General features: G+C 40.9%; 3 protein-coding genes across 3 annotated transcripts in view; 1 reads left to right on the forward strand and 2 right to left on the reverse strand.

Moving 5' to 3' along the window:
- LOC104947519 (serine/threonine-protein kinase 24-like) overlaps positions 1–5,544 on the forward strand; it is a 12,304-nt gene extending 6,760 nt beyond the window's left edge. The window contains exons 6-11 of the mRNA XM_010773563.1: positions 496–681; positions 785–930; positions 1,629–1,761; positions 1,873–1,941; positions 2,036–2,172; positions 2,514–5,544. Of these exons, the coding sequence (XP_010771865.1) occupies positions 496–681; positions 785–930; positions 1,629–1,761; positions 1,873–1,941; positions 2,036–2,172; positions 2,514–2,547 (705 nt within the window). The 3' untranslated portion in view covers positions 2,548–5,544. The remainder of the gene's footprint in view (positions 1–495; positions 682–784; positions 931–1,628; positions 1,762–1,872; positions 1,942–2,035; positions 2,173–2,513) is intronic.
- LOC104947518 (INO80 complex subunit D) lies at positions 2,697–15,298 on the reverse strand. The gene is made up of 10 exons (XM_010773562.1): positions 14,842–15,298; positions 13,018–13,264; positions 12,069–12,880; positions 11,830–11,923; positions 11,516–11,740; positions 11,271–11,380; positions 10,936–11,069; positions 10,544–10,767; positions 10,243–10,400; positions 2,697–9,571 (listed from the first exon to the last, which is right to left on the reverse strand). The coding sequence occupies exons 2-10, from the start codon at positions 13,233–13,235 to the stop codon at positions 8,541–8,543; spliced, it is 3,006 nt and encodes a 1,001-aa protein (XP_010771864.1). The 5' UTR covers positions 13,236–13,264; positions 14,842–15,298; the 3' UTR covers positions 2,697–8,540.
- A 665-nt stretch (positions 15,299–15,963) lies between these two features.
- LOC104947520 (NADH-ubiquinone oxidoreductase 75 kDa subunit, mitochondrial) overlaps positions 15,964–18,822 on the reverse strand; it is a 7,345-nt gene continuing 4,486 nt past the window's right edge. The window contains 5 exon segments of the mRNA XM_010773565.1: positions 15,964–16,068; positions 16,718–16,790; positions 16,920–17,054; positions 17,877–18,052; positions 18,241–18,351. Of these exon segments, the coding sequence (XP_010771867.1) occupies positions 15,977–16,068; positions 16,718–16,790; positions 16,920–17,054; positions 17,877–18,052; positions 18,241–18,351 (587 nt within the window). The 3' untranslated portion in view covers positions 15,964–15,976.

Genomic DNA, 18,822 nt, shown 5'->3' on the forward strand with positions numbered 1-18,822 from the left:
AGCGAGTGTGTGTGTGTGTGTGTGTGTGTGTGTGTGTGTGTGTGTGTGTGTGTGTGTGTGTGTGTGTGTGTGTGTGTGTGTGTGTGTGTGTGTGTGTGTGTGTGTGTAAACAGTTGGCATCAATAAAATCAACATTCACGGCTACAAATATAATAGTGGTGAAAAACAGATCTGTCTGAAATAGCTAACATAACATTGGTACAGTTTGTCCTTGTTCTAAATGCTCTGTGTACAGCTGTGTGCTAAAAACTCTTAAAGACTGTTTTTGTAGACTAGAAATGACCAAATATGTATTTTTGGAAGAACCGCAACATGAGTCAGTCAACACAACCACGATGTGAGTGTCTAGAGTTTGCAGAGCTTCCTCAAATACACCCATGCTGCTTTAGTGAGTCGAGTCATTTCATACAGTACCGGTCAGTGTTTGTGTTTCTGGGGAGAATGTGTGAGAATGTTTCTAACATGATCTTCTCTTTGAAATGTCTTGTATTACAGGCAGACATCTGGTCTTTAGGAATAACAGCAATAGAGCTGGCTAAAGGAGAGCCGCCTCACTCTGAGCTGCACCCTATGAAGGTCTTATTCCTCATCCCAAAGAACAACCCCCCAACACTGGAAGGAAACTACAGCAAACCACTGAAAGAATTTATTGAAGCCTGCCTAAATAAGGAGCCTAGCTTTGTAAGTTTCTAAATGACTCTCGTTCATGCTGGTATGAGCAGTAGTACACACCATTATTTTAGATTAACCTTTACTATGTTTGTTTGCTGTGTTGTTCATTTAGAGGCCAACCGCCAAAGAGCTGTTAAAACACAAGTATATTGTAAGGCAGGCCAAAAAGACGTCCTATCTGACGGAGCTGATTGACAGATACAAGCGGTGGAAGTCAGAGCAGTCTCGGGAAGTGTCCAGCTCCGACGAGTCTGATGAGTAAGTTGTCTGCACCCATCAACATCCAGATTATGGCAAGGCAAGTTTATTGATATAGCACATTACAACACTATGCAACTCAAAGTGCTTTTCAAAACTCTCAGCATTAAGAAATAGTGGAGAATTCAATGTGAAAAAGCTCAAATAGAATAAGACTGGTTTAAAATACAAGAATAAGACTTAAAGTGCAATGTGAGGTTTGAATACTTATTTTGATTTATTTTGAACCAAAATAAGGAGATTTATTGTTGCAGCATAATTTAAAACAAAGTATTGCACATAATTGGAAATAAAAAAAGAGTAGAAAATAAGAATCAAGTTTGTTGCGTTTACACATACAAGGAACTTGCTTTGGTATCTGGTACTGAACATAAGATAGTTCTATTTTGAGATGTTTGAACAATATAAACATCTCAAAATAGAAAATAAAACGGAACTAAAAAAGTGAAATATAAAAGTTGACTGTGAAGATAGAAATCTGTAAACTCTCTGACCAATCAAACACTGAAAGGGCCAAATTACAGCTAAGACAATATAAAAGTAGGATATTATTTACATTTAGTGTGCAAGAATGGCATATTAAATGAAATATACATGTGAAGTGTACAGTGTGAAGGAGTTGGTTTGCTCCAGCTATAAGGAGCTTTAAACCTGAGCAACATTAATAGCACACTAATAAAAACCCTGTGTGTCTGCAGGGAGCCCAACGGCCAGGCTTCTGGAGGAGATGACTCTGGCAGCGACGACTGGATCTTCAACACCATCAAGGAGAAAGACCTCAAAAAGTATCAGAACGGAGCAGCACAGCATGCTGAGCCGAAGGAGAAAGAGGTGAGGCCACACACCACTGTGGAGGAAAAAGTAATGCAATAGTTGTTGAGCAAGTCTTTCCTGTGTCAAAGGTATCTTCAATTTCAACTTCTTTCAAATCATCTTTGACAGGTGCAGGAGAGTCCAAAGAAGCCTTTGTCACAAAGCTTATCATCGATTTTCTTGCCAGTGTTTACGGAGGTAATGGCTCTAATAAGTTATCCCAGGTTCAAAAATAATTTGGGAGTTCACTTTTAATTATTATTATTTTTTTTAAATGATGTCCTTGTTGCAGTTGAAAGAAAAGAGCCAGAACCGTAATGGCAAGCCGGAGGCAGCAGAGGAGCTGCGGGAGGCCATTCTCCTGGCAGAGGAGAAGCACCCAGGCATCTGTGACTCTCTCGTAGCTGAACTAGTGCAGAGACTTCAGAGGTAACCAGGGTTCATAATATCTCTTCTCTTTAAAGTATGTATGTGTTCAAATTCAAATGGAACGTTAAGGCTATCTCAAAGGCTGTGGTCTACAAGGGGAAAAAAGGATTAAGCACATAGGCATATTAAAGTGGCTGTACAATAAAAACACTGCCATTTAAATGTAGTCAAATCAAATGACACTCAAGCCATTTGAATGTTCTACTCCATTATGACCATGTAAAAGGGAAACAGGAAGTAGCATGAAGAAAAACGTTTTTAACCCAGATTGTATGACAGTATATGACAATGTGTTCTTTATTCTATGACATCTTGACATGTTCCTTTCCGATGTTTGTCAGGTATTCTGTGCCCCAGTCAGCTGCCAGTCACTGAGAGGAGCTCCACCCGGCTCCGCTCTTATTCCCCACCCTGGTGGCAGCAGTCAGATCTTTCCCTCTGACCTCCTCAGCCTGGATGAAGTCTCCCAGGAAGGTCTCCATCACCCATTTGCCTGAAGCAAATCCTGGCCTACTTAATGTCTGTTTATATGCTAGCACATCACCAGAGGGTCCTATTAAGGACAGTCAGTGGCCAGCCGCTCTGCTGCTTCCATGACTGCCACCTGCTGTAAGATGCCCCCTCTCAATACCTCCTTCACATTGTTGTTTGTTTTAATGATGGAGTCAGCTCTCTTTCTGCAAGGACTCTTGAGTTATTGGTTTTGGTGAGTTTGTGGCTTTTTCACAAAAGGTTTACACTCGGCATCCTTCTGGAGAGAGTACCTTGCTTGATTAATTGTGTGCATGTGTGTGTGGCTGTGCGAGATATCCTGTGAAATGTGTGGTGAAGAGTGACGAGTGGGGTGAAGCATTCTATTGAAAAACTCAGGTATCCTGCTTTAAGTGGATTGGTTCCTCTGGGAGACGGAAAGAGCTCTAGGGTGGTTGTACAGTCTTGTAAATAAGCTAATTTCTACAGATTCATGAAAAAAATAATGGAGTGTTTGTAATGGAACCACTGTGTACAAATGGCCAAATGCAAACTGTAGATAATGGTTGTGAGGTAAATATTTTGAGAGACTAAAATGGCCATACATGAGATTGCCTTGCCTTTCTACTTGTTCTTTTGTATATCAGTCTTTGATTTCTCCAGCTGTAAAACTTTTGAAATGACTCATCCAGTGAATGAAAATGTCTGCCCTCTATCATGTTTTACTTTTGATTTATTCTATATTTCCTAATTCTCTTTTAACTTTTTTGGTTTCACACTCGATGCTGTGGATTTAATATTGTTGGAGAATGTAAAAAAACAAAAAGGCTGGATCCATGAAGCCCCCGCCAGTTTTGAACACTGGATGCTCTGTTGCCAGCGCCGACTCCACAAGGCGTCGAGTCGTGTTGGTTTGTTGGACTTTGCCTCATCCCTTCTTTTTTTTGCTGTGTGTTTCGACTGGTTAGACCGACTGAGGTTTCGTCCATTCATTCCATTAACAGGGCAATGTCATCATCAAGTTTATGAAAGCGCAGACTCTGTTAGTCTTCCTAGGAGCTGCCCTGGTACTATCTATCTCCTCAGCGTACCTACAGCTTTAATTGCACTTCAAGTATAAATGCCTTTTTGACTATAAACAAAGTAGCCATAAAACAGTAGCACGAGACTTAAAAGTATTTTGCAGGTATGCTGTCCGGGACTAAAAAAAAGTCCACCTGAAGTCTCACTTCTTGGACTCATGCAGTGTAAGATTTGCCTGGCTCTATCTTTCCATTTGGACTCCTGAGAGGTTGTTCAGTTGTACAGTAAATGCATAGACAAAGACTTCTCACATAGTAGATAACACTGCTGTCCGATGTACATATTAACATAAAGCCACGCGGTGTTCAGAGACCAGCGGCACTGCGTCTACTTGTGACTGTAGTTTTAAAGGAATGTGCATGATGGTATAACAGTAAAAAGCCTAGTGGTTGGCCCCAGCAGTATGCGTTGTAGCACACTGCTGCGGGACTGCAGGAATGTTGAGTCCTCCCGAACAGAGTCGAATCAGCCTTAGAGTATTTGTGATGAATGGAATGAATAGTATCAGCTTTAAAATGTTAGATCCGATGCTTTTGTTGTTTTTCTTTGTCCCCTCCTGCGCATGCATTGAAATGCACATGCAGCAATGCTTTTAAATGATAAAAGATCAAAAATAATTTATTGAATTCCTTGCCAGTATGATGCATGCATGAACACGTTTTTTTCATCTTCTCAGACTAGAGGAATTTTCAAAATTCTTATGAAGTCAGTCAGATGATGTATATTTTTTTTTCTATGGGCAATACACGGTACAACATGAGACAGGGCAAGTTAAAGAGAGATTTCAACAGTACGGGAATACAATTGTTTGTTAAATATATGGCTATGTCAGGTAGCTTAGCACAAAGGCTGGAAACAGGGTGGGACAGTTAGCCTAGCTCTGTCCAGAAGAAACGCATCGAGCACCTTTTTAAAGCTCATTGATCAACATGTTATAGGTTTGTGTGTTTTATTCGTAAAAACCTGAAAGGATAGTGCGGTAATTTAAAAGAGGTTTTGTACTGGACTGTTTCTTGGCTTGGACCAGTAACTTCCTAGAGTCTCAACAAAACTGCAGATGTGTTGCTATGCTAGCTGTAGCTTTATATTTCCTTTAACCCTCCACCAGTAGGCAAATGAGAGTATTTCCCATAATGTCAAATTATTCTTTTGATTCTCTTATGTTAATGTTTAAAGGAAAAGTAAAATCAAGAAAAAATACCAGACTCAATGATTTCCATTTTCACTCTTTTTTTTTCCTTTTGTTTTTGACTCTTCTGTGAAGGAAAATCTCAACTCTCCATTCAAACTTCTCATGTGAAATTTGCCATGTGAGCCCTCCATCCAAAACAGACGCATTCAATACAATTTGCACCTTTTACATTGTCTTTTATGACTCTTTATCTCAAATGTGTGGCACTTTGCAGATTTATTTTTGTTTTTTAAAAATGGTACTTTAAAAAGCTACAATATTATGTCGCAATTACACTCGATTTATTTCCTTTCCCCTCCCTGGTATGTTGATGTATGGCAATAAAGCAGTGTGAACGCCAGGAGTAATTTCTTAGCACAAGTAGGCATATATTCTATTAAACTATTTTTGTAACCCAAAAGAGCGGTATTATGTAATAGAGGGAGTCAATTTTGGTTCTGTGATGTGTTAAAGTTTCAGTAAACACTGGATAGCACTCACTTAAAATGTGCATTTCATTTTGTGTGACTTTGCTGACAGTTTATAGTCCAGTATACATGTTTGCTAATTCAGGGCAGTGCTGTTGGGTCTATTGAAAGTTGTCAAATGATTAAGGATAAAAATAAAAATCAAGTACAAATTTCATAGAGTTTTGCCATTGTTTGACTGAATCATACATTTAAACAAGACCTGTTGTTCATCTTACATTGCGTCATTCTTGCATAATGTGTTGCTGTATATAGTTGTGAAAAATAGCTAAGTTGACTTAAAAGGTGACAAAAGTTACAATTCTGTGACGACAACCCTGACTTCAGCTGCTAACAAAGACCATGTTCTATCAACCAAAGCAGAATAATTTACATTAAGAGGGGGATTCCTACTCACACTTGCAGTAAAGTATATGCTATCAATTCATTATTTAAATTTCAACAGCCAATATTGATGAGTAGTTACATTTGACAATTAGATGCTCAGCAGGTTAGAAATACATTATCTTATGGCTTGTGTTTCCTATCTGGCATACAGTTAACTAAAACCCAGAATGTCTGGTTTCAATGTGCATGGAAACATCTGGAAGTGACGCCTCACCTCATTGTAATTGGTGGAAATTAATTTAAAGTGACCAGTAAAGAAAATACCACAAACTGTCAGCAAATACCTCACAGCAAGTTTTATTTATACATCCAAAAACAAAAGATCAAATTTCTCACACTATATACAGATATTACATACAGTGTTTGTACACATATTACATCATTTGTACACAAGAAAAATATACATAAAAATGTAAACCTTTGTATACAAAAAATACCTTAGACAAATTAAACAAGGACCAATAACAAAAGGTGACTAGATTAGTTCATCCTATCTTTAAAAACAGTAATACAGTACATTCAATGAGTATAGGAATTTGTCGGCCATCTCTGAATTCAAGCAGTTAAATGTGCCTACAGTCAAGCCCTGTTAATTTGTTCTACTTGGTTTCTGGGAAAGTAAACTGGTGCAGTGACTAATCTCATGCTATGTGGATACAACAGTAATGCCTTGCAAACATTTCCATCCAACTAGAATATTTTTTTTAAACTTTTGGGGCAGTGTGTTTATGACTTAGTTACAACACTGCAGTGACTGAGAGGCCCAGCTGTCTCTGGCGGAGCTACGGGTTCACACTTCATTGTGTGTTTTCTCTTTGGAAGGGAGAGACAGAACTGGGCCTTCTCACAGCTGGAAATGGGGGAGTCTGGTGCAGACTCAGAGCTGGTAATGATGGCAGCTGTTCATTTATTGGGCGTCCAAGCAAAAAAAAAATAATAATATAAAAAGAAAAAGGCAAGACGGACAGGGGACATGTGAAACACCAGCGGCCTCAACCACTCCTGTGCAAATCTATGTTGAAAAAACAACAACTGTAACGTTGATTAGTTTTTCTCCACAAAATGAAATGTTATGCCACCAAGAATCAAGCCAGTGACCATAATCTAATAATATTATAGTGCTCTCAGACCAAAGGTTGCTGCACCATGCAAATCTCAAGACCTCTCCCTGGAGTTTAATAGCCATCAAAAATACTCTCAATCAGGATATATATAAGTGACAGCATACAAACATTGATCCCTCCAAATTCAACCATTTCGATAGCCATTAATAAACAAGAGACTCATTCTACAAGACACATGTTCCACTGAATACATTGCAAATACCAATTTCAATCCATTGCTACTCAATATTTCACCAACAAACCCCAAGATCGAGGCTTGCTCTATATACCTAATACTCAACAATGTCTGTCAAATGTCTAATTATATAATAATTTCCATCAAAAGCCATGGTTGTGCTGCTGTATGAGCCGGTAACAGACAGGGGAGGAGCTTCTGGGTGGTTTTTATTTTCTAAAATTAAATCCAGACCCCAGGATTGCATCATTTAGCTTAAAATTGTGAGTTTTAGTGAAACTGTCACTCCTCAAAACCATTTAAATCACCTACCTTAGCCATCTCAGGGTATTCAGACGTGTTAAAGTGGGTTGCCTTGTAGTCTTGACACTACATTTGCCTCACATGTAAGTCACTAATAACCATTGTATATGTGGACCACAGAGCACCTTTTAGAGTAGACACTTAAAGTCCCTGGATTACACCATCATTAACAAAAGCTCATGTATTAGCTTTAGAAATCCACTCAGGATGACCGGAGAGAAAAAGTGATGTTGGGTTGACCTGATCACTGATCTTTGCAGGCTCTATTTCGGAGTAAAGTAAAAAATACAACAGTTATAGAGGCCAAACTATGTTCCTGATCCAGTCTGGATTCAGCAAGTGAAGCTACATGTGATGAGACCAATAAAATACCTTACAATGCTAGAGTTATGTTAATGTGTTTATTGCTTTAAGAAACTATTTTGACCTTCAAGTGTCTACTAGGCCACTCAGAGTGCCACAACCAATGGTGAGGTCAGACATTTGAGCTAACCAATAAATGAGCACATATACAGTATACACAGTTAAAAAAACAAAAAAAAACAGCCGTTTAAAAGTATTTTGGTAAATTTATACGAGTGACAAATCGGACTCAGTAAAATTCTATAATCATGATAACAGTTAAATAGCTTGAAACATAATGGGTCACAAATATGACAACCTGTACCCTTAGTTTGTCAGAGGGCGACAGAAGCAGTGTGTGAAGCAGGTTGAAAAATAAGAAAATGCAATGGCTATCTGAGCAAGGCAGGGTACAGTTGATCATTTAAAGACACGACTTGAACTGGCAAAGCAAACAAACCAACCACTGATTGAGGCTTCTACGTCAATTAATTCGGAGCACTGACAGATAATCTCGGCTAAAGGTCCTTTCGCCAATTTTCACCCGTTTTTTTCAGAACGGATCGTTTCCCCCTTGCTGACGAAACCACAAGGCATCAAACGAGTCGACTCACACTGACTTAAAATCCGAGAGACCGCCTGGCTACAGGATTAAAAAAAACAAATAGAAAATATTGTGGAAAATCTGAGGTTGTGCAAACTCATTATCAAATAGTGCACTATTACCACATTGCACATATGTAGCAGATGAAAAAGGGGGGGTTAAACCGGAGCCAGTGGACTGGATTGTAAGTGACTGTGAGTCAACAGACCGTTGCAGGCTCTCATTTACTCTGCGTGAAGGGCGGCGTGGCGCTGTTGGCACTTGCAGCGGTGGCACTAACTATGGAATAGCCAGCGGGGGGCGCTATGGAGCTGTGGCTGGGCTGCACGTCTTTCGGGATGCCACTGTGGGAGGCCAATTGATGGCCGAAGGCCGCGCTGAACTGTGGGAGCTGCTGCTTGGGCTTTGTGCAGGTCAGAAGATCGTGTGAGGCGGATGGGAGCGAGGATGAGGGGGCGGGGGCCGTGGTTAAACCAGTCAGGCCGCTCTGAGGCATCGCTGAGAGGGCCGCCATGGGCTGCAGCGTCACAGAGTGGGTGGTGGCCGGGGGCGTTGACAGAGAGGTGGATATGAGATGACTTTCTGATCCTATGAGATTGCCAAACTGTGTTGGGTCTGTGAGGGGGAGGGGGAGATTGTTCCATGAAGAGCGTGGGGGTCCTGGTAGCCCGCTGAGAGGGACTTCCAGCAGAAGGGGGGTGTCAGACTGGAAGGAACTGGCGTGGGGAGAAGATATGTGGTCGCTGTATGGGGAGGGCCCGTGCTCGCTGCTGTAATGGCTGCCCTGGGGGGACGATGTTTGTGTGTCAGACTTGGCCAGGACGTGGGATGCGTGTGTGCGGGGAAACGTTCGCTCCGTTAACGAGTTCTGAGTGAGCAGGGAGGTGGTGGAGGGGGCTACCGTAGAAGAAGATGAGGTCAGGTTGGAGCACGACGTCTGGGGCAGGTTAGCGGGCTGAGAAGGGGGCGAGGGGGTAAAGTGACCCCCTGTCGACTGCAGGAGATTGTCCGTCAGCTCGAGGCTGCTGAAGTTCTCTGTCTGGATGCGGCTGTTGAGCAGGTCGCCCATCCCCCCCGGCTGCACCGGCCCAGGGAACACTGCCATGGCTCGGTGGTCCACTCCTTCAGAGGGGGCCAGGTCCCCCATGGAGGTCAGGCACACCAAAGAGTCTGGGTAGGAGCCCATAGCCTGCAGGGCTCGCACCAGCTCCTCAGCCTCCTCCGTGGTGGGCAATAAGTCCCCATTCTTCCCTATAAATACACAACAATTACCGTTATGAAATCTAGTGATGGAAAGTAATAAAAGTGCATTAACTCAACTACTTCAGTCAAATATTTAGATAAAAGTACTTCAATGTTTCAATGTGATCCTTTCAGACATAAATATTGGACTGTTCACTTTTACAGTTCATTTGGTTGACAGCTTTGGCTCCTTTGTAGATGTCATTTATTAACACAAATGTAAAAAAACGAATAAATAATAGTGTATTATTATAGATTAAGTTTCACAGCAGTATATTAAAAAGTTCAAAGGATATCCAGCTGCAACATTAAAGTGATAAACAGATGAAATCATTATTTAATGACATAATAATAGCATATATTGCTCCACATAATGCGTAGTTATACTTTTGATATTTAAAGTTGAGTTTGATGCTTATACTTATATGATTTTAAGTGAGATTTTTTACTAACAGTATTCTCTACACATTGTCTTTACTTAAGGCGAGACACATGCTTTGGTCAATTTGAGATTTTCTTTCAGAGACTGGTGGATAGAAAACATTCAAAACTTATTTGGGTGTTTATTTTATTACAAAATGTGTTTATTTGGGTCTATAGATTCCTCCTAAATGAAAGTAAAGCATTAGATGATGTGGGAGGACTTTGTTGACACACACAAGAATAAGCTGTATGACAACCTTCAAACAAGTCGAAGTCCTGTAGGTCATCGGGCAGTCTGGGTAACACATCGGAGAAATCCTCCTGGTTTAGCTCGAGGTCATTTGGAATGTCTGCCATTTCATTGGTGATATCGTCAGGAAGCTCCTCTGCACTCAGGTCTGGAGTTGAGGGGCTCCTGCCAGAAAGATGAGATCAAAATGCTTAGTGAAGAAAACCACATGCTTCGTGACACGGGAGACTTTGAACGAGCCTCATGCTCCCAGACACTGGATCTCTGCACACTAAATGTTTAAGTTAACAGTGTAGAGTGAAGCAGACCTGATGCTGGCCTGCGAGGGCATTGCGAGGCTTATAGAAGGCATTCCCAGGTTCCCCTGCGGTAACGCTGGGGGGATGGGTTTCTGAGGCCTCCTCGGCCCTCTCCTCCTCTTCTTCTTGTGTTTTTTGGTGAGTGCCGGGGGTTTGGTCTTTTTACGTGGCTTCCGCTGTTGCTGCTGCTGGTGCTGCACTCGTCGGTTACCATCCCCTCGCAGGAAGTTATCCTGTGTGTTATGTATGAGAGAGCACTTAATCATTGTAACATTAGCCCAAATGAAGATCAACAACGCAGTCACCAAGAAATCAGGCTTTTGGATTTCTTGAGTTATTGTTGACATTCAAAAGGATATTTCCAAAATGTTAAAATTGGCATTTGAAAATGTTTAACTCACCATTTTTTTGGCATGCTCTTCACAGAGTGGTGTCTGGTGCGTAATATCAAACACAGGGATGGAGCACTGCTGACCATCTGCAAATTTGGCTGTGCAACTAGCAAAGAGCTGCTGGGAACGATTCAACAGAATGTCTATAGAGATCAATGAAGGAAATAACACCAAACACTACGCAGAGGGCATTTAATCATGAACTCCGGTCCCACAAACCAAAACATTTACAACTGAAACTGATTAAATCATGTTTTTAACTACCAAAAACAGAATCACAGCCGTTCTTTTTCTCTTGTAACAGCCAGCTATACATGTGAAGAGTGATGTGGTGAAAAGGATACGCTGAAAGCAGTGTCGTGTGAAGGGCAGAGCCCTGTTGTTGCAGGCCTGGCCCTTTGTGCTGCCAGTGCAGGTCCCTGTGTCTGCTTTCTGCTGCCTTCCTGGAGCCGCACTGCAGAAACATACAGGCAAGCAACATCACTGACAACACGTCTCATCTGCTGTGTGCACTTATATGAATCACAGGAGGGAGATGGAGGGTTTGTGATTAGTTCAGATAAGTAAAATGGAACATTTGTGAGATTACCTTGAGGAGCTTCGAGAGGCACCGCGTAACTCCTGGATGAGCTGCCCAGCACAGTTGGGGTTGTTACCGGCAGCATGTAGCAAGGCTTTGCGGAAGACATAGCGGTATCTCTTTTGGCGGATGCTCGCCCTCTCCTGCCTGCACATGTGCTTGTATTTCTCCTGGAGGTACGAGCAAAGCCGAAGTAGCCTTGTTCGCCGCGAGGAGCCGCTATCTTCTTCCAACCTATTTTCAAAGAAAAAAGTTAATAGCACTCATGATGGGAAGCGTCAGGTTAAAGTTTACACTGTGGGGTTAAGACATAAAATACTGACCCATTCTGGGGTCTCCAAGAGCTCTGAAAAGGAAAAAATGTCTCTGTCTCCTCTTCATCGTCATCATCAGCACTGTCTTCTGACCAGTCCAGTCCTGGAAGAGAACTTGTTAGAGCGTGGTACTTGGCAGGCTCAAATCTAAATTTGCTACACTGTATGTTATCTTTCTTATAAAGAAAATGCATATTAATGTATAAGTAAGAGGGGAAAAAAATTAGTGTGAAATTAAAATCAAGCACCTAGATGAGGAAACAGGTCTCCATGCTCCTGGTGTGTCTTGGCACAGAGCTGCACCAGATGTTGCAACCTGGCCAGGCAGCTGGCAGAAGGTGAGAAGGCAGCGGGACGCATGACAACCATGTGCCGCTGATTGTTACTACCACTGTCCTTGCAACTGACAGGCAAGTGAGTAGCATTGAAAGGCATTTTCCTGCTGAGTGATGGCCCAGTAGGTTGCACTGGACTGGGTGCTGCATTAGCGGGCATCCCTGGAGGCAGAAAGTTGACCGTCTGAGGTGGTGGTGGATTGCATAATAAACCCTGCTGCTGTCCTGGGAAAATGAAGGAAGTCACGCTGGAGTGCTGGGGCGGCTGGAGGAGACCTGACTGTTGCCGTGGGAGATGAGAGTTGAGTGGCGAGGAGGGGTGGACACGGGGGCCTGGGGAGGGATTAAAGTGCTCAGGAGGTGGCTGGAAGAGGTCCGTGTCATGGCAGAGCTTCTGGTTGAGCACCAGCCGGCTCTGTAGTTTCTTCTTGATGGCGTTGCCCTTCCGAGGTGAACCCACCTCCTCACCATCAGTGTCATCCTCATAAAAGGCAAAAGGGTCCAGGAGTTCCCCGTCAGGGAGGGGTAACAGGCGTGAACAGGGAGGAGATGGCGGTAGATCATCTAGACCATTCTGAGCTTTCAGAGCTAAAGAGGGCACAGTTATGTTAAGAGCCACTGACTCCAGGTGAGCCCGTGAGCGCATTTCCTCAAAAGCGTCATGTTTCTTTTTCCGTTCCTTCTTGGGGATAAAGCCCAGAACCTGCAGGTGACTGTTACAGTATCTGGAAAACAAGAACACAGCCTCAGCAAACTGTACACAGCACAGGGTGTGGAAGAATATGCTAAACAAACATACAGGTGTTATGTATATATGTGTATGGTATATGTTCTTTTAAGTGATTAACATGACACTACACACCTGCGGTCCTCTGACTTGGGGATGGGGTTGGTACACCGCTGGCTGTTGTACTTGGCCACATATTCACATTGCTTGAAGGGGGCTGTCTTATCCTCCAGAACATGCCGTATACAGAAAGCATAGCCATTGAGTCTGCGCTGCTTGCAGAGCTTTGGGCTGTACGAGCACAACGGCTTATTGTCCACCTCTGAGAAGTGTATGTGTTTGCCTTCATACATCACGTGACTCTTGTTCTTGACAACATCAGCTGATGGGGTAAATCAGGGAAAAAACAATAATTACATCCCTAACACTTAATACTGAGGAGGTAACCATGCATGCAAAATAGCCACCTCTACAACTTGTGACCGTTTACCAAGCTCTTAGCTAATACTTAGAGAAAACTAATTCTGTAAGCCAACATAATTATAAATTACAACCTGATTATTGAATATATATATTAATAAAGTAATTCAACTATCAGTTGACTGTTTTATGAAAACGTATAATGCACTGACATGTTAATACTTTTATGAGATACATTTAGTCTAGTAGACACGCTTTCATACCTTCAATTTTTTTTCTCAAAATATCTAATTGAGAAACGGTGGGTAAACAGAGAATATGTAATTTTATCAAACAGGTATTATCTTTCAAGGTAGCACTTACAAGATAATTATTATGGTTGTACAACACTTTCAAGTTAACGCTCAAAACAGTGACTTGCTGGTGTGCATCCATCAATAAAAAAAAAAAGATAAAGACTTAAATAACTCAATCAAAAATGTGCCTTTTTTCAACAAGAACGCTGCCTTTTTTAATGCTTCATAATAAACACACATGCAAACAGGAGGATGCCAAAAATATATCACGATACACTCTAGAGTTAGCTGCCGAGGTTCACCAGTAGCTTAGCTGCTACTTTTAACTATAATTGTGTGTTTAAAATATGGTTTTATGGATCACTACGGTTGTAAGACCCGAGGTACATGTTGTACACAAAATATCGTGTTGGCTACGTGTAATCTGTTGTAGCCTGGGGTCACGTTAACAACTTTAGTCACGGAGAACCGGACAGACAGCAAACGGTAACTATCGTTTGCTAGCGTAACGAACTACCTTTGGAGCCTGGGGAGCTAGCCATCATTAGCTTGGAGCCGATGGACAGATGTAAAACACAAATAAATGAAATTCTAAACACAATAACGCGCATTATACTACTGTATCATAATATATTAAAGCAACTGTATATCCATATTCAGGCAGAAATACATGTTATCATGATGAACAAAGCGTAAAATTGGTGAGTTAGCTAACAAGCTATCAAGGCTAAAAACACAAATTAGTAGGCGGTAGCTAACCAGGAAACGGAAACATAAATGGCAACACTATACAAAGGTCTATTTTCAGTTTAGTTTTATAAAGAAAAAATGCAAGATGAATCCTAGATTACAAGCAATAATGGGGGCTAATCATGGAGTTTCTGTATAAATAAATATGATATATTTGTGGCCAAATACTTTCGAACAAAGGGTCTACATACGAGGCTTAAGGCCTGTCCTCGAAGGCCTCCGTAATAATCAATATGAATTATAGCCTTTATCGTTACAGAGTCTTATTAGCAGGTAACAGGACTTGAGAATGTCAACATTGCATAACATCCCATATGTACTTAAGGCACGGACTCATTTATTCAGTTACAAGTTACAAAATAAATTAGCCATTAAAAGGAGGCCTATTAGCTTCGATAGCACAGCGGCTTCTAGTTGAACGCCTGGCCGTCTGAGGCCTGCGCAAAACGGCACACTCAGAAATCGAGTCCGAGGCCCTGATGAATTCGCTTACCTTGAATTGGTATGGGCTGTGTAAGGTATTCACTCCAGATAGACGGCCGAAATGTCTATTGCAATCTGCTAGGCTATTTGTGCATCGATATCGAAGACAAGATAATAGCAGTGATCTTCATCGAGCTCGGTATATCTGGAAATAAGGATGCATTTAAATATAGGCTATCCAGAGCAAATATCAAGCAGTAGGCAGGCTGCTGAGGATTTTTGTTGGATCCACAGCCGACTCCACACAGCACCACTACAGGCACTGCGAGGACATGACAACAATCCGCTCAACAACAACAACCTCTCCTACCATATTGGAAATGCAACTTTGTTAAAAGCCCTTACAGTGTAGAAGTGTTATGTTGATATCGTTATGACAGGAATAAGAGTTTGTGTGTGCCGTTTTACATTTTTCACATTTATATAATTTCAGTTAAATTATAACGACTGAGAGGTTCTGCTAAGTGTTGCAGTGTAAAATCCACCTGGACCCCGGCTCTCGTTCTCCATGTGAGTGAGTTACCAGCCCTGCTGTCACTGTTGCCGGCTGTTCCCCGATGATGGACCACGTGCCAAGGAAATACAGGAGCTTGAGAGAAGTGTATTCACATCAAAACAGAATAGTGCCATCCATGGCACCAGCATTTATATTTTGACACTTTTAAAATGTTTTTATCTTTATTTTTATAAATAACAGCACAAAGTAAAATAAGTGGTTTGCTACATAAAACTGGTTTGTTAAATATTATACAAATACCTCTATAACTATACACATCATATTTAAGGAAAATATAATCTCTACATGGTACACATTGGTAATTTTACAAAACAACACTATACCTACATCTGAAGCATAATCATTTTAAACCTCGATCATATACAATACAAATGTCAACTTCCTAACAGATGAAAACATTTAAGGTGCATCTTTGGACATTTGGTAAACCCTAAGCTTATATATTCACTCTGCAAGGAGCACATTCACATTTCTGCAGGTTAGTAAAGTATGTTAGGTCCATTATGTGTAAAGATAATAATACATGTGCTATTATAAACAGTGCAAACAAATAGGTTTCTAGAAATGTGCAAATTGCAGCTTTGTGCGAATATATTTAGTTTTTAAAGGATTGTCTATCCATTGTGCTTTAGCATATGGCTGGCTCTTCCACAGCATGTGCTCCCTCTGTGACAGCTTTCACACACTTTGCCATCGTCTGGGAGGCTCTGCTTATCGGATCTGTGAGTAAAGATTTAAAGCATATTTCAAACTAGCACACAACATTACTGTGAAGACCAACATTTACCTGTATAATGAGTCTAACTAGAGGAAAATGGGTGTTGATTATTCTATGAATTAGAAATGTACATAGAAAATTAATACTAAAGTTGCAATGGAATTTTTTCTGAACTAGAACATGACATTAATTTGATGAAAAAAATAATTATAGAAGTGCTTCATCACTACTTGATGTCATTTAAATCAATCAAATTTGTTTATTACATCCCCATATCATACATTACTATTTTGCCTTGTTACTTTATTCAGCTTTAATGTAACACTTTTGTGGAAATTGCAGATTTTGTATTTATGTCAAATCAAAATAAAAAAAGGCCAAATGATCGCACATTGTGATTTTGATGCAGCTTTATATATATATTATATATATATATATATATATAATATAGTTATATTATGTTGAATTAGTGTTAATATTAGATAGTTTCCTTATAACAACTACAAAAGCATAAACACAATTATATTAACATTAAGGATGATGATACACCACTGCTGCAGGACTTCCTGTAGGACTTTGGAATAGAGAAAACATTTAGACTAGGTTTAGTCAGAGCAGTTCCAGAGCAGTTCCAGAGCACTAGTGACCTACCTGTCATATAGAAGTCCTTCACAGTAAGCTGTGGAGGGACTAAAGGTCCGGTAAGGACAGCCTGGTCAACTGTCTGAAAGAGATAATCCAGATACAACCATCATCAGAGAGAACAGCGTAAAGCAATAAACTGAATTAGCTTACACTTAAATAAGATTTATGTAATAAACTGAACACATGCTAGAGGAAGATAGCAGCTGACCTTAGACAGCTCATTAGCCTGCTTGAAGTAGTTAGCCTCCTCAACGTCATCATATCGAACCAGATTTGGGGAAACCTCTGCCAGTCTTTGACGGACTTCATCAAGGGTGTCATATGGCAGAGTGACTCCAACAAGCTTAAAAAGAGACCAAAAAAGAAACAGTTTTATGTTCCACAGATCAAGGGGAATACATGTTAAAAGCCTGGGAAGGTTAAACTCCTGATGCAGTTTGGTCCTCTCCTTGCTGGACTTGTCGCCTCCCACAAAATGCAATAATCGGGTGTGTTGTTCCCTATGGTTGTTCCCTACAGGTACAAGGGGGTGTGACCTGGGGAACAAAGGAAGATGGAATTGTGTGGGGAAGGATGCTTGTTTTATTTACTTTGTTAAGAAGCGATCAAGGAGGAAGAGGGGAGCCTTGCAGCTCCCAAGAAAGTAAAACAAATAAAAATGTTTAGCTCTTTTTTACAGTGGTACCTCAAGAAACAGGTAGCAGCAGTGAATCCAGTGAGCCTGAGGACCATAAGGGTTGAGCAGCTTACCCAGCCAGAGCCTGAATCATTTTGCCATCCTTCATTAAATGCCGGAGAGTTCAATTCCTTTTTGGATGTTGTTCATTTTGCAATACATTACTGGATTCTATTTTTGCTTTTGACATATTTATTTTATTGGATTATACATTTGCATTGAAAAGACAGTTTTTGAGTTGGACAAATCTTCATCAATTGGACATTTTACCAGTAGTTTTATTTGTTATTTTAATTTGGGCTGAGTCTTTTCCTAACAACTTAAAGTTATCATTGAGTTTTCTTTAAGCGTTTTTCTTTGGTTAGGTAAATAAAGATTTAATGGACCCTAACTATTAGCAGTTTTAGCAACACGGGAACTTTTTATTTTTAACTAGACCTAAAAAATTAAGCTGATTGTTGTAATAAAGCCTTTTTTTTTCTGGTTCACCTCAGAAATGGCTCTAATGATCCTCCAGTCCTCCCTCGCCATCCCCGGTGCAGTCACAGCCACTTTGGTCTGCGGGGCACGGCCCTCAGTGTTCACATAGGTGCTACATTTCTCAGTATATGCAGCTCCAGGAAGCAAGATATCAGCCATTGGTGCCCCGACATCGCCATGGTGACCTGGGCAGTTATGGCACAAATAACTTAATTGGATGTCTCTTTAATTAAAACGGACAATTTGGATTTCAAAATGTTCCTTTTTTAACATACAAAATAATCAGTCAGGGAATCTGCTGCCTCTCACAGCTGCCATACATTCATTAATGCAAATGAAAGAGCTTATGCTGCCGTGCAGTAAAACTGCTGACCTTGATAAATTATGAAGCTTTCCTTTGGGAGGTCTTGGTGAGTAATGCAGCCAGCATCAGCTCCTAGTAGGAACAGGACTTTTGGAGGGTTTTTTCTGATAGCCTCCACTCCTGGCTCAACCCTGTCTCCTAAAAATGACGTTCCCACAGAACTAAACTGCATTCTCAATTACGTTTAGCAAGTAACTTATTTTCTCCCACGTTACGTTTGTTATGAACGTATCTCAAATACGTTTATTTTCTACATATCTTCTAGAAACAGAAAATAATAGTTTTATCATGCCAAAAAGCTGCTGTGTCGTTTATTGCACCTCAAACATTAAAACAAATACAGAGTTACATGTTTCTGTACTTCCTCTAAGAAGAAAGGACAGTAACAGAAGATCTCTTTGGCTTCAGGCTTGATCGCCGTTCAAATGACAGCGTTGGTTTCCCCCAAAAGTGGGCGGGGCCGTAATTGTACTCTCATCTATGGACTGTAACTAACAACACTGCAACAAATCTTCTTAATAAGGAATGTTCCCAAGCTTAGCTAAGAAGTGTGAGAAGTAGCAAATATAGATAAACATTAGCAAATACGAA

This window comes from Notothenia coriiceps, unplaced genomic scaffold, assembly GCF_000735185.1.
Source record: "Notothenia coriiceps isolate Sejong01 unplaced genomic scaffold, NC01 NC01_scaffold00012620, whole genome shotgun sequence".
NCBI lineage: Eukaryota > Metazoa > Chordata > Actinopteri > Perciformes > Nototheniidae > Notothenia > Notothenia coriiceps.

Coding starts and splice junctions, on each gene's coding strand:
- LOC104947518 (XM_010773562.1), bottom strand. CDS start 13,235: ATGTATGAAGGCAAACACATACACTTCTCAGAGGTGGACAATAAGCCG. Junction 12,881..13,017: donor CCCAAGTCAGAGGACCGCAG/GTGTGTAGTGTC, acceptor CTTGTTTTCCAG/ATACTGTAACAGTCACCTGC. Junction 11,381..11,515: donor GCCTCTCGAAGCTCCTCAAG/GTAATCTCACAA, acceptor ATGTTTCTGCAG/TGCGGCTCCAGGAAGGCAGC.